Raw genomic sequence first — 12,462 nt, forward strand, 5'->3', positions numbered from 1 at the left:
TGTGCAGTAGTAAAGAAGGGACACAAGCACATGCTTTTGGATTAAATACTACCTACCTGTTGTTGTTCCAGAAGAGGAGGGCATGTCCTGAAACCTCCCCCCTTTGAAGGGGGCTAGTGTAAATGTAAGTGGAAGGGGAGGAGTCCATAAATCAGCCGCCTCCAAGTTTCCAAGGCTGCCGGGTCATCTGTCTAGTCAGGGGAGTGTCCCAGAGAGGAAGCAGGATCACCGTGAGGGAGGGGACTGTTGTTCTGTCATCCTGTGCCAGGAGCAGGCACAGGGTTGCCTTCCAGGAGGCTAACCGGGAAAGCTGGTGTTCTTATCTTTAACCTCCAGATGCATTGCTGTTTCACTGTAAACTCCGTCTCTACCTGACGCTCACTCAAAGGCAAACCAGACAATCCTTATCTCAGCTTTGCAGAGAAATGAGAAGAAAGAAGGGAAAAAACGCACTAATGTGTGCATCTCGCTCTCCCTTTGCAGTTCCTTCTCCTCCTCGTTGTTCCCACCTTTGCCAACATTGGAGGGCAGCCTTGAATCTTACAGCATGTTCCACTGTGTGCTGTGTTATATGCCAGAGAGCACCGGGAAATGCCCCTGAATGACGGTTCACTGGGATACCCATCTGGGGTAGAGAATCACCCAATGGGTCACAGTTTCAGTTTGCCCAATATTAAGTAATTTACCCCTTCCTTGTGTAGGACTGCTCAAGCTTTAGGGATATACACATATGAATGTATGCATGTGCACGTGTCTATGTGTGTGTGTGTGTGTGTGTGTACATCCCTTCTCTCCCCAAACCACTTTGGAAGTTCATTTAACAGAGATCCGACCTCCCATTTCTGTTTTTCAAAGTGGCAACAAGTATCCTAATCCTTGCAAAGAAGTATAGCCATCCATACATCAGAAACCAGGGATGAACTGTATGGTGACTAACATAATATAAAAAAAAAAAAAAATTAAAAAAAAAAAGAAGTATAGCCATCCAGGGAATGAACCTAAAAATCTGTCTGGATTTGTTTGTTTGAGCTGTCTGCTTTTTCCATGATTACTATTTTCATTAATTTTGAGCCAATAGGCCATAACTTTTATCACTCACTGTTTTCCAGTGGTATGTATGAACTGTTTGGTTTATGATACACGTTCTCTCTAAGTCGTCCCCTCAGACGAGGGCTTTCTTTGAACATAACATGAGTGGACTGCTCCTGCCTGCGTGGCCAAGATACCTTGGGCATTTCAATGTAATACTCTCCTCTTTCTGAACAGTTTCTAGCTCGAGCTGGAATTGCAATGTGTCAGCTCTCATTACGAACACGCAAAAGCCCACAGGAATCGCAGATGTGTACGGTAAATTCCGCCCCGTGAAGCGAGTTTCCCCGCTGAAACATCAGCCAGAGACTCTGGAGAACAATGAAAGTGATGACCAGAAGAACCAGAAGGTGGAGTACCAGAAAGGGGGTGATTCCGACCCGGGCCCCCAACCCGAGGAGCTCAGCCCTGGAGATGGAGACAGTGGTCCCCAAAGTAAGAGCACCGAGCCCAGCGCGCTGCTGGGGGAGCTGGAGCATTATGACCTTGACATGGATGAGATTCTCGACGTGCCTTACATTAAATCCAGTCAACAGCTTGCCTCTTTCACCAAGGTGACTCCAGAGAAGAGAATCCTCGGTTTGTGCACCACCATCAATGGCCTTTCTGGCAAAGCCTGCTCTCCCGGAAGTGCTGAGAACTCACCAGCCGCCATGACACCGTTCTGCGTTCTTTCGCCTGTGAAAAGCCCTCACCTGAGAAAAGCGTCCTCTGTCGTCCGCGAGCAGCAGAAGCTCTCGGCTGAAGAGTCCGAGAGCTCACCACCTCTGGTGAAGTGTGGCTCTGCATACGAGCCCGAGAACCAGACTAAGGACTTCCTCAACAAGACCTTTAATGAGCCTCCGGGTCGAAAACGCGAGAAGGCAATGCCGGACTGCCAGCTCAGGGCCTTCCATCCGCAGTCCTCGGCCACAGACCCCAAACTAGAGGAGCAGGTCGGGGGCGTGACCTGGACCAGCCCCCAAGGCCCGGAAGAAAGGAGTGAGTATCTGAAAAAAGTGAAAAGCATCTTGAACATCGTTAAGGAAGGACAGATCTCCCTCCTGGTAAGTATGATCTGATTCCATCATCTAGAGGCTTCGATTTTATCAGCTCCATTCATGAGTAACAGAATGATGAGTGTTTGTTCCCGTTCTTGCTGCTTTACTCGTAGGCTGAGTTAGACGATGTGCCTCTTGAATTTTAAAATACTAGTTAGGTTAATACAGGGGGAAAAACGGCTATAGAGGGAGTATTATTCCACTTGAACTGTGCATGAATCTGACTGGAGTAGGACCCATAATCTAAAATGAAAATAAAACAAAAGTCCAGCCCTTGCTCTAACGTGAATCTTAATGTCTTTCTTTTCCCTGTTCGAATGGGTCCCAGTGCTCTCACTCGGTTACGTGTGGGGATGTTGGTTCCTTGTTGATGGGGAGCCTGCCAGATACATGAACAGAGGGTCTTCTGTTTTGTCCTGATCATTATTCAGAAGAGTTGGACCAGGAAGTTTGGAAGCATTTGCAGATAGAAGCTTACCCTAGAGCTTGGTTGCCCTCTGACCTCCATGGAGTTTTTACTCAGTTCCAGCACAGCATGTCTAGGGAGCATGAAGAAACTTTTCCAAAGACTCAAGTCACAGAGTTAACATGATGTAAGAAAAGTCTGTTCTGCTTAGGCTCAGAGAGAGCGCAACTGAAATCACACTCCATCTGCCTACATTGTTCTTTTCTGGCTTGCAGACTTGGATCAAACAGTAGCAAGCCTGGGCTGATACTATGATGTTAATTAAAGTCTCACTCGAGAAAATCATCACATTTGGCAGTATGATTCCACTTAGGGTAAAGCCATGCAGAGATAAGTACAACGTGCCTGGTCTATTGTCACAAATCTGACTGTTGTCATAGGATGATAGGATTGAACACTTTTACTAAAAAAAAGTAATAATTTTTTTTCTCCTGAAAATAGCTTTTCCATTTCTCCTGGCTCTTCCTCTCTTTTTCTCTCTGGTTCATTCTTTTCTTCTGTCCATCCCATGTTTTCTTGTTTCCCAGATGATAACACCTCTCGACTCACCCAACAGTCTCTCTCAACCATGTCATATGCAGGGAACTAAGCTTCACTAGATGTGAGAACACTAAAGACCAGGTATAGCCTCCAAGTGCCCCAGGGCTTTGTTTGGGGTGCAAGTGTCTGGAAAAATCCCGTGGTAGCTCTAGTTGTGGCAGCCATCAGATAACTTGCGATCAAAGCCAGTTCTCCGTCATTCAAGGCAAACCAGATGGAGGAGAGAAGTAGTTCCTTCATTCAACAAACCTACAACAGAGGATAAAACACAGTCTGGCTGTCAGCACTTAGCAGTCGAGTGGAGGAGACAGAGAGGGAACCTGCCAATTACCATAAATGTCATTGCAGTCATTTAGAAAGCCATCTTGGCGCCTCCACAGGCTCACTGACCGAGCCCTGTCGCCATGTCTCTCATGAAGATAAGTCCCTTGAGGACTCAAGTTCTAAAGGACAGGATAGCAAAAACTGTAATGGAAAGTCATTAGCATTAACAGTAGGGAATTTTTGACTTATTAAATCCCCAGGATGGCCACCAGAGCTCCTGGAAACTCATCTCTTCTTCCCAGTGCCCACAGTGAAACCCCCATAGCGTCTCATTCTGATTCTTAAGTGTTCTAATCTTACTGCCTGTACAGCCACACCTCGCTGCCGACAACCTAGACAAAATTCACGACGAAAATGGCAACAATCTCTTACATGTGGCCGCGTCGCAGGGACACGCCGAATGTCTGCAGCACCTCACCTCTTTGATGGGAGAAGACTGCCTCAGTGAGCGAAACGCAGAGAAGTTGACTCCAGCAGGCCTGGCCATCAAGGTGATGGGTTGGGGGCTGGGCGCGCCACAGCTAAAATTGAATTTCTGTGTTCGAAGATTCCTAGTGAGCTAAGTTGGAGAGATGAGTACGGGGGTGGGAGGGAGAGTAGCATGATATACCAAGCAAATTGCCAATGAGCATACTACATTTAAGAGAGTAATCTTTTTGGTTACTAACTGCTTTGAGCTTTGGAGACTACATTCCAGTTTATCGTGCAATGAGCGTAAGATTCAAATCAGCTAATAAAGAGGAAGGAAAATGATCTGTTGTGGTTCTCAGAACTTTTGTTATTCGTGGTGACTGCAGTTTAGATTTTTAACCACACCTGGATTTATCTGAGACTGTTTCAGTTTTTCTTACTGTGAGTATAATGAGCGAGACAAATGAGGAAAAGGTGTATTTTAAGGAATGATAGCTCTCAGGAGTATTTCAGATAATAAAGCAGGCTTCTGATGGATCACATCTGAAGGGTAAACATCTTTGGTACCAAGAGTTGTTTAGAATGTCAGGGCCGAGTTTTGAGTTTAGTGTCGACTGGGATAGAGTTAAAACGTAGAAATTGTGAGTTAGGGAAACGTGGTCTTTTATAGCGCACTGCAGTGAGTGCCTCTGTAAAACATAACACATCACTCGAAGGCTAGCTATTAAACTACAATTACTTTTAAGATCTTTGGCAAATAAGTGTAGAATTCAGTCATATTTATGAAGAAGCCAGAAGTGAAGTCCAGGGAAATATAATACATCTTGTGCTTCTGCATATGTGCTCTGCTTTACATAATAGTTATGTCTTCTAAAAGCTGAATAATCATCATTTTTAGGAATGGAATTATTTTGAAATTTACTAGGGGAACTTGCTAGTTAAAGAAATCTACTTGTGTATTCACTGAAGAACATGTTACATTTGAAAAACGAGTGATTGCTGTCCTACCCTTAGTGTCTTTTATGCAAATCTGAATTTCTGCATCTTTAATTTATTTACCATTCAGTGAAATTGTTTTTAAAGATTTTATTTATTTATTTGAGAGAGAGAAAGAGAGAGAGAGAGCATGAAGGGGGGAGGGGGAGAGGGAGAAGCAGACTCCCCACTGAGCAGAGAGCCCCGATGACAAGGGACTCCATTCCAGGACCCTGAAATCATGACCTGAGGTGAAGGCAGGCACTTAACCAACTGAGCCACTTAGGCGCCCCACCATTCAGTGAAGTTTTATGTATTAAAAGTTGCTTTCTGTTTTATTTAATTTTATTCAATGATAATGTATTATTTCCAAGGTAGTATAGAAAATTATATTTTTTGATAAAATATCTATGACCCTAGTAGATATTGTTTTCCTTTAGTGAATGTTGCTATGTCACAGTAGGAGCTGAACTGGAGGCAGCCATCATGAAGAAAGAGAAATCAGATGGAAAGTCAAGGTGCAGTGTAGTTGAGTTCAACAGTGTGTACCTAGTCCACCGGGTACTGTGTTAGGTGATGGCAATGCAAATTTGAATGAGACCTAGTCTTTTTTCCTCAGAAGCTGATAGCCAGGTAAGTTACAGTAAGTTACCAGTAATTCAAGCGTAGGATGGCAAATTCAGGATCTAGTCCTAGATCAGAGTCCTGTGGGAAGACAGGGGTTGGATCTCGTCATCAGTATGTGTGGGTCAGTGATGAACAAAGTACACTTGCAATGCCAATAAACATTGACATTTTCCTTGTTGTTTTAGTGTTTATAAAATACAGTTCTCAGCACCTTTCCTATCTGGTGTTAGATTATGGAGTATATCGTAGCTACATAGTTGGATGAGAGTTTTTTTCTTCATTTATATGCCCTAGTGCTTGTTTTCATGGATTAAGAATCTTTAGGGTAGGGCAGTACGTAAGAAACTGGGTGGTCATTAGGCCAACCCTGGGTATAAACTCCTTCTACGGTATCCATATTGGTAATTCATTTTTCAACTCCCCCAGTCAGCTACTGCTATCATATAATCAGCATGTAACCTTGAACGGCAGTGCTTTTTGTTTCTATGTTTTAATGAGGAACACATAACAAACCCACGAGATTCAAAAGCTCTTATAGATCTGGGGTCTCAGACTTTTCATATTTGTACTTCCGGACAATGATATGAGAAATGGAGCTCTTCTTCTGTGTCTTCATTTAATCTAGAATTTACCAAAAAAGTCAATACAAATATTTTAGAGTAAGTGCCACCCCCTTTGGGAATCTGACCTGAAAAAAAACCTGCCTCAGTCCCTTCAGTGTTATTTGATAGACATTGGCGGAGTTGAGGGAGTTCTACGAAGTCATCATTCTCCTGTTTTAGGACCTTCTTTTGAACACCAGTGACCAACTGATGGCGTTTCACCTCATTAAACATAGTTTTGAGAGCTATGCTGTCATTAAAGACAACAAACATGGTTCAAACAAGCAGAAGTCGCTGAGATAATGTGACTCGGCTGACAGGAAGCAGAGTCAGAGATAGCATATCAAATAAAAAGATTACCTGAGGAAGGGGGCTTTGAAGGCTTAAGAACACCTCTCCCCTACCCTTAAACTCCTTAAATGGAACATAATAAATTCTTACTGGTTACATGCAGAATTTATTGAGAGTTTTCTGGGGAACCCAACACTAGATACTGTGGCAGTTCAGGGCATTACTGAGTGCCCTTTGGGAACAGTTAAGCAAAATAACTAGAAAGAAAGATTTCTATATGGTGAGAGAGGTGTGTTTCTAAAATGGGGCCAACATAATACATTATTTTAGGAGCTAAGCAGACTTGGAGTGAAATAAACAGTTTATTTTTTATTTCTCATTCAGGCCTTCTGATTAAGCTCAAAGATAACACATTGGTCTGGTGAGAGAATGACTTCACAGACATAATCTATTGACGTTGCTTTTTAACATCTAATATGAGTGACCCCAGTTTCAGAGACTCCAGCAGGCAAAAATCCCCTGCTAGAATTTAATAACATTTTTTTGTTTTCTTGGTATTTCTATTTATGGCAAGCAATGTTGTGTTCAAATCATAGTAGCAAAATATTTCCTTCCACATTTACCACAGCATTTTATTATTTAATACATTTATTCAAACGTTACCTTCTTGAATAACTAGACCTAACAGATATCTAACAGAACATTCTACCCAACAAAAGTAGAAGACGCATTCTCCCCAAATACAGATGGACCATTCTCCAGAATAGATCATATATTGGGCCACAGAACAGGTCTCAATAAAAATGAAAGGAATGAAACCATACATTTTAATGATAATGAAATGCAATTAGGAATCAGTAACAGAAGGAAATTAGGGACACTCACAAGTATCTGGAATTAACACAGGCCGAAATAATCATTTATCAAAGAAGAAATTACAGGAGAAACTGGAAAATATTTGGAGATGAATGAAAATGCAATATATTATCATTTAAGAATGCAGCTAAAGCACTGCTGAGAGGGAAATTTGTAGCCATAAATGCCAGTATTAAAAAAAAAGAAAAAGAGGGGCACCTGGGTGGGTCAGTCAGTTAAGCATCTGCCTTCAGCTCAGGTCATGGTCCCATGGTCCTGGGATAGAGCCTCATGTTGGGCTCTACGTTAAGCCTTCTACCTTAAGAAACTTGAAAGGGAATAACAAACTACATTCAAAGCAAGCAGAAGAAAAGAAATTAAAAAATTCAAGCGGAAATAAATGCAGTAGAGAACAGAAAAAAAGAAATAGAGAAAGTCAACAAAACCAAATCAGGTTCTACGAAAAGATTTTAAAAATTAGTTAACTTTTAGTTAGACCAAGAAAAAAAGAACAAGACTCAAAGCATTAAAATCAGAAATATGACCTTATATTTCTGTGTTCTGTGTAAACGCCAGTTGATATGAACCATCTTCCCTAGTAAATGCTCATTATAGTTCCTATTCCTTTTTTATTCAGAGGGAATGAAGCACATAGTATCAGTGGTTTTATTTTAATCCTGGTCAGAAACAGTTGGCATGCTCAAATTATGCAATTTGAAGAACATCTCTAATGAAGGATTCATGTACAAAAGGATGATGGGTGGGGTGTAGGAAGCCCAAGAAGAAAAGTACAGTATCCTGGGGATAAGAGCAAAGCACTATTATCACCCAAGAGCCTGAAGGGGCTGGGGAGGGGCACAAGCTAGAGTTGGCTGAATGGAAGAACTGGCTGATTTTTGACCTTCGACTGCTGGAGGGACACAGCAGCCAACGGAAACCCCATGGGAGTTGGAAAAACCAGAAAAAGAGGGAACCTCAAACTCACCCTCCTTTCCTGGTGTCCTGCCAACACTCTCCATCAGCCAAACCCAGAGGGCAAGGGAGCCAGCCCCTACAGACCAACCTCCCCTGGCGGCAAGGAGGGCAGAGGAGGGAGGAGACGGATCTGAGGTGGTACCTGGAAGCTATTCACCACCCACCTGATCTTGCTAGATTCCCCCAGTGGAAAAATAGTCTCTGCCTGTGAGCGGTGGAGAGTTGACTACTTGAAATTCCACTCTCCAAACGGGTGTAGATGAAAAATGAGTAGATCACCTCCTGTATCTTGTGTCTAGAATAAGCTTCCCAGACTCCATGGCATGGTAGCTCTTTTCTCCTGGGCTAAGGCCCCACACTGGGCAAACCAGGAAGGCAGCTGAATGTCTCATTTGTGTTACAGAGGATCTGGGAGAGTGCACTACTAGTGAAAGGTAACAAGTGTTGTGTGCTTTGTCTCGTCTGCTGCTCACAGTGACTTTAGGAGGCAGTTAGTACTATCCCCGCCATTTCACAGGTACGAAAACTGAGTATCAGAGAGAGGAAGCAACTTGTTCAAGGTCTTATAATGAAGTAGTGGATTAAGGATTTAAATCCATTCCAAATTCGGGGTCCTAATGCCTAGGTTAAACATTTCACAACTGCCTTCCTGGTTTGTATAGTGTGGGGTCTCAGCACAGGAGGAAAAAGCCAGTGTGGGGACGGAGTCACCAAAGGCTTCAGTGAACATAGCATTTGAGCCAGTATAATAAGGTTATTTTCTCTTTCTGTATTTCTACCGTTTCAAATTCTCCAGGGTGAAAGCCTATCCTAAGAGCTAATGAAAAAAAACAAATGTTGATATATTCATACAGTGGAATACTTATCAGCAATAAAAAAGAACAAACCTTTCATACAAGCGGAAGTTTGGTTGAATTTCCGAGGCATGAAAGCTGAGTAACAAAAGTGAGACACAGAAGGTGACATACTGTATCCCATTGTGATAGAAATCCTGTCAGTGGTTGCCTGGGGCAAAGGTGAAGACCTGAGACCAGAGGCACCCTAAAGATTTTGGGGAAGTGGGGAATGGAAATGTTCTCTATCTTGATTGGAGCAGTAGTTACAAGAAAGTATGTATTTGTCCAAATCCTTCAAACTATGTGCTTCAAAAGGATAGTGTATAATTTACAGTATGCAAATTATACCTCAATAAAGTCATTTCAAACTCTCTGATTACAGTTATGAAAATGCATTTCAGTAAAAATTCCCCAACTGATTTTGAGCCAGAAGCACAGACCAGAGATAAAATAGATGATAGACTGCAAATAAATGAAGTCAAATAGAAGAACCAAAATTCATGTGATTTCTTCCTTTGGCAAAGTTATCATCGATGAGGTATTTTTCAAACTGAATGACCTTGAACTTCTTTCTTTCTTCTTTTTTCCGATCTAGAATGGTCAGTTGGAGTGCGTCCGTTGGATGGTGAGCGAAACCGAAGCCATCGCGGAGCTGAGTTGTTCTAAGGATTTCCCAAGCCTTATTCATTATGCAGGTTGCTTTGGCCAGGTAGGAAGAATTTTTAATGATCAGATTTATAAGCCATCATTTCCTTGTATTATTTTTTAATGAAAAACATGTTTAAACAACCTAAATATTCCCTAATAAGGTATTGGATAAATAACAAAGTTGCATACCTATGATGGAATTTTATGGGAAAACATGGTCATTACATAATATTAAAATGTATGCTACAAAACCGTTCATATAATTTGGTACCAACTTTGAATTCTGGAGAGAGAAGAAGAGACATAGGTAATAAGACTTGAAAAAAAAAAAACCAAACTATGTCACAACCTGTTTATAGTAGTTACCACTCAGGGTGGAATTAGAAGTGGCTTTTACCTTCGTTCTTATATTTTTCAGTGTTTTCTAAATTTTCTACAATAAATGCAATTAACTTTCATCAAAAGGGAAAATGATAAACTTTCTTGTACCCGGCATTCAAAGGAAAATCTTCAGTAAGGCGTTAATTAAGGAAGTCTCTGTCTATTAAAGATGAGCAAACCCACCAACTAGATGAGTCTCATTTACAACCAGTTCCTACATTAGGAAATCCCAGGGTGCGTAACGGATGTTCACAGATCACAGTCCAGGGTATGGAGTAAAAAAGAAAATCCTCGGTAACTCCCTTTGGGAAGCATAAGTATAAATTACATATTTTTTTAAGTTGGAACCACAAAATGCCAATCTCAGCCTTAAAAATAAATAAATAAAGTCAGCACTGTATTAAAATAGATTTAATCATATTTGTTTGTGGCAAAGAAAATTGCTTCTCATGCATATAACCATATCCCCTTTGGCTTCATAAACTCTCCCAGTGGCAGTAAATTGTGGTATTGTCAACAAGAGATTATGCTTTTTTCGAGCATGACAATCTCAAGTTAAAAAAATACCCTTGGAGACTATTACTACAGTCTTTCTTTAGTGGGAGTCCATGTTAGGTGATAGCTTATTTTGTGCCACAGTAACTTCAGTTAATATTATATGTATATTAATATGTATAATAGGTGCAATAATATACATAGTAATATACATCGTAATATATGTATATATTAATTATATATTATATATTAATTATATAGTATGTGATTAATATATGTATATATTAATAATATATATTAATGTCTCATATTCCCTGTATGTGCCAGGCCCCAGGCCATTGGATTTTGCGTACATTATCTGACTTATTCCTTAAAACAGCCCCATTGGATCCTATTGTTTTTACCCATTCAGTAGATGAGAGTGAAGAAAGAAATTAAAGTGACCTGCACATGTTCCAATGCCTAGAAAGCAAAGACTGCATCTCGGCTCAGGTCCGGTGACTCCAGAATCGGGTCCTGTCTTGTGTCCGTGTAGATAACTTATATAGCCTGTTTACAGCAGCATTGATCTAGCCGAGGAAGGCTTTTTTTTTTTTTTTTTTTACAATTTTGGCTAACAACACACTGTGATACACAGCTCATCAAAGAAGGGGGCATCTGGTACTAAATTTATGAGATGAAGAAAGGAGCAGGAAGAGCATTTAAAATTGGTCAAAGCTACTCCGCTTTCTCTGCGTACTGTCCTTGCGAGTCCCAGCCACGGTTTTCTACCAACAACCCTAATAGTTAATAAGCATTGGCGTAGGATGCCCTTTTTTTTGCTTATACTGGCAAAGGGGAGAATAGAATTTTCGAATGACCAGAAGAATGTCATCACTGATAATCTTCATAAATCATTTGCAGTCTCAAACAGAATGTTATTTCTTCCCGAACCGTCTGAATTAATTGTTTCATGTCCCTGATTTCATTTTGCTTATCTGAAGCCTCACAAGGAATTTTTGATACCGGTGGAAAGGCTACCTGCACTTTCGGTGGGGCCTGCCAAAGAAAAGGAGGAGCGGATTGCTAAGTAAACAGTTGGGCCCCCGGCCTTCTTTGTCTCGGGGAAATGCTGCTTAACGCCAGCCGGTTTCTCTGTTCAGCTCTCACAGTGGGTTTCTCATCCCTGAGAAGCTATTGGGACAGAACCACAGCCAGTGCCCTTTCTGGAACTGTTGGGTGATGGCGTGGCTTGCTTGACGGACTCGAGGAAAATCCACAACTGGGTGACCTAGTCGAAGAGCCATGTCAGACATTTGCCTCCTGCAAGTTATCAGTCTCCAGGTTGTTATTTCAGGCTGATAAGCAATGTTAATGACCTCGAGGCCAGCCGTGAGCCGGGCCAGCCCAGCGGCGCCCTGGGGAGAGCATTCCTACCCAAGGGGAGAGCGTAGAAGCCCTAGAGAACTGTGAATTCTCTTCCGGCCAGCCATCCTGCAGGCCCTTATGTAACAGATAACCTGTGGGGATGCTGCCCTTGGAACCGGGACAAGGCTAATATTTTCACAGGAAGACTGTTACCGAACAGCTTTCTAATGGATTCAGCACATGCAAGTTTTTCCTCCGTCAGGCGGGCACTCAAGTGTGTTCTGGTTTTGTTTCTTGAGTAAATACCTCTGGAAAGGATAGGGCCGAGCAAAATGCTTCTCCCGGTGTATTTTTGTTCCCCTTTGCCCCTCATACAGATTCCTAAAGAACGGGCTCTCTTGGACTCCCAATTTCTGTCCCTTTTCTTGTAAAAATTGCCTTAAAGACTCCGGGACCACAGGGCAGCCTGCAGTTTTTAGTGGTCCCCTGGAGTGCTAGATCTTCGGGTGAGAGGAATTGATTCTCCTCCTGGTGACACGTGACGTCTCAGAGGGTGCAAT

At 42.0% G+C, this 12,462-nt stretch overlaps 1 protein-coding gene across 7 annotated transcripts in view; it reads left to right on the forward strand.

The window, feature by feature from the left end:
* Positions 1 to 12,462, forward strand: part of SNCAIP (synuclein alpha interacting protein) — a 149,790-nt gene that overhangs the window by 109,219 nt on the left and 28,109 nt on the right. For 6 of the 7 annotated variants that reach the window (XM_057307180.1, XM_048220943.2, XM_048220944.2 and 3 more), the window contains exons 4-6: positions 1,267 to 2,135; positions 3,771 to 3,950; positions 9,627 to 9,740. In XM_057307180.1, coding sequence (XP_057163163.1) covers positions 1,267 to 2,135; positions 3,771 to 3,950; positions 9,627 to 9,740 — 1,163 coding nt within the window. The remainder of the gene's footprint in view (positions 1 to 1,266; positions 2,136 to 3,770; positions 3,951 to 9,626; positions 9,741 to 12,462) is intronic. The other variant, XM_057307181.1, reaches the window with a different exon arrangement.

This window comes from Ursus arctos, unplaced genomic scaffold (assembly GCF_023065955.2).
Source record: "Ursus arctos isolate Adak ecotype North America unplaced genomic scaffold, UrsArc2.0 scaffold_5, whole genome shotgun sequence".
In the NCBI taxonomy this organism is placed as follows: domain Eukaryota; kingdom Metazoa; phylum Chordata; class Mammalia; order Carnivora; family Ursidae; genus Ursus; species Ursus arctos.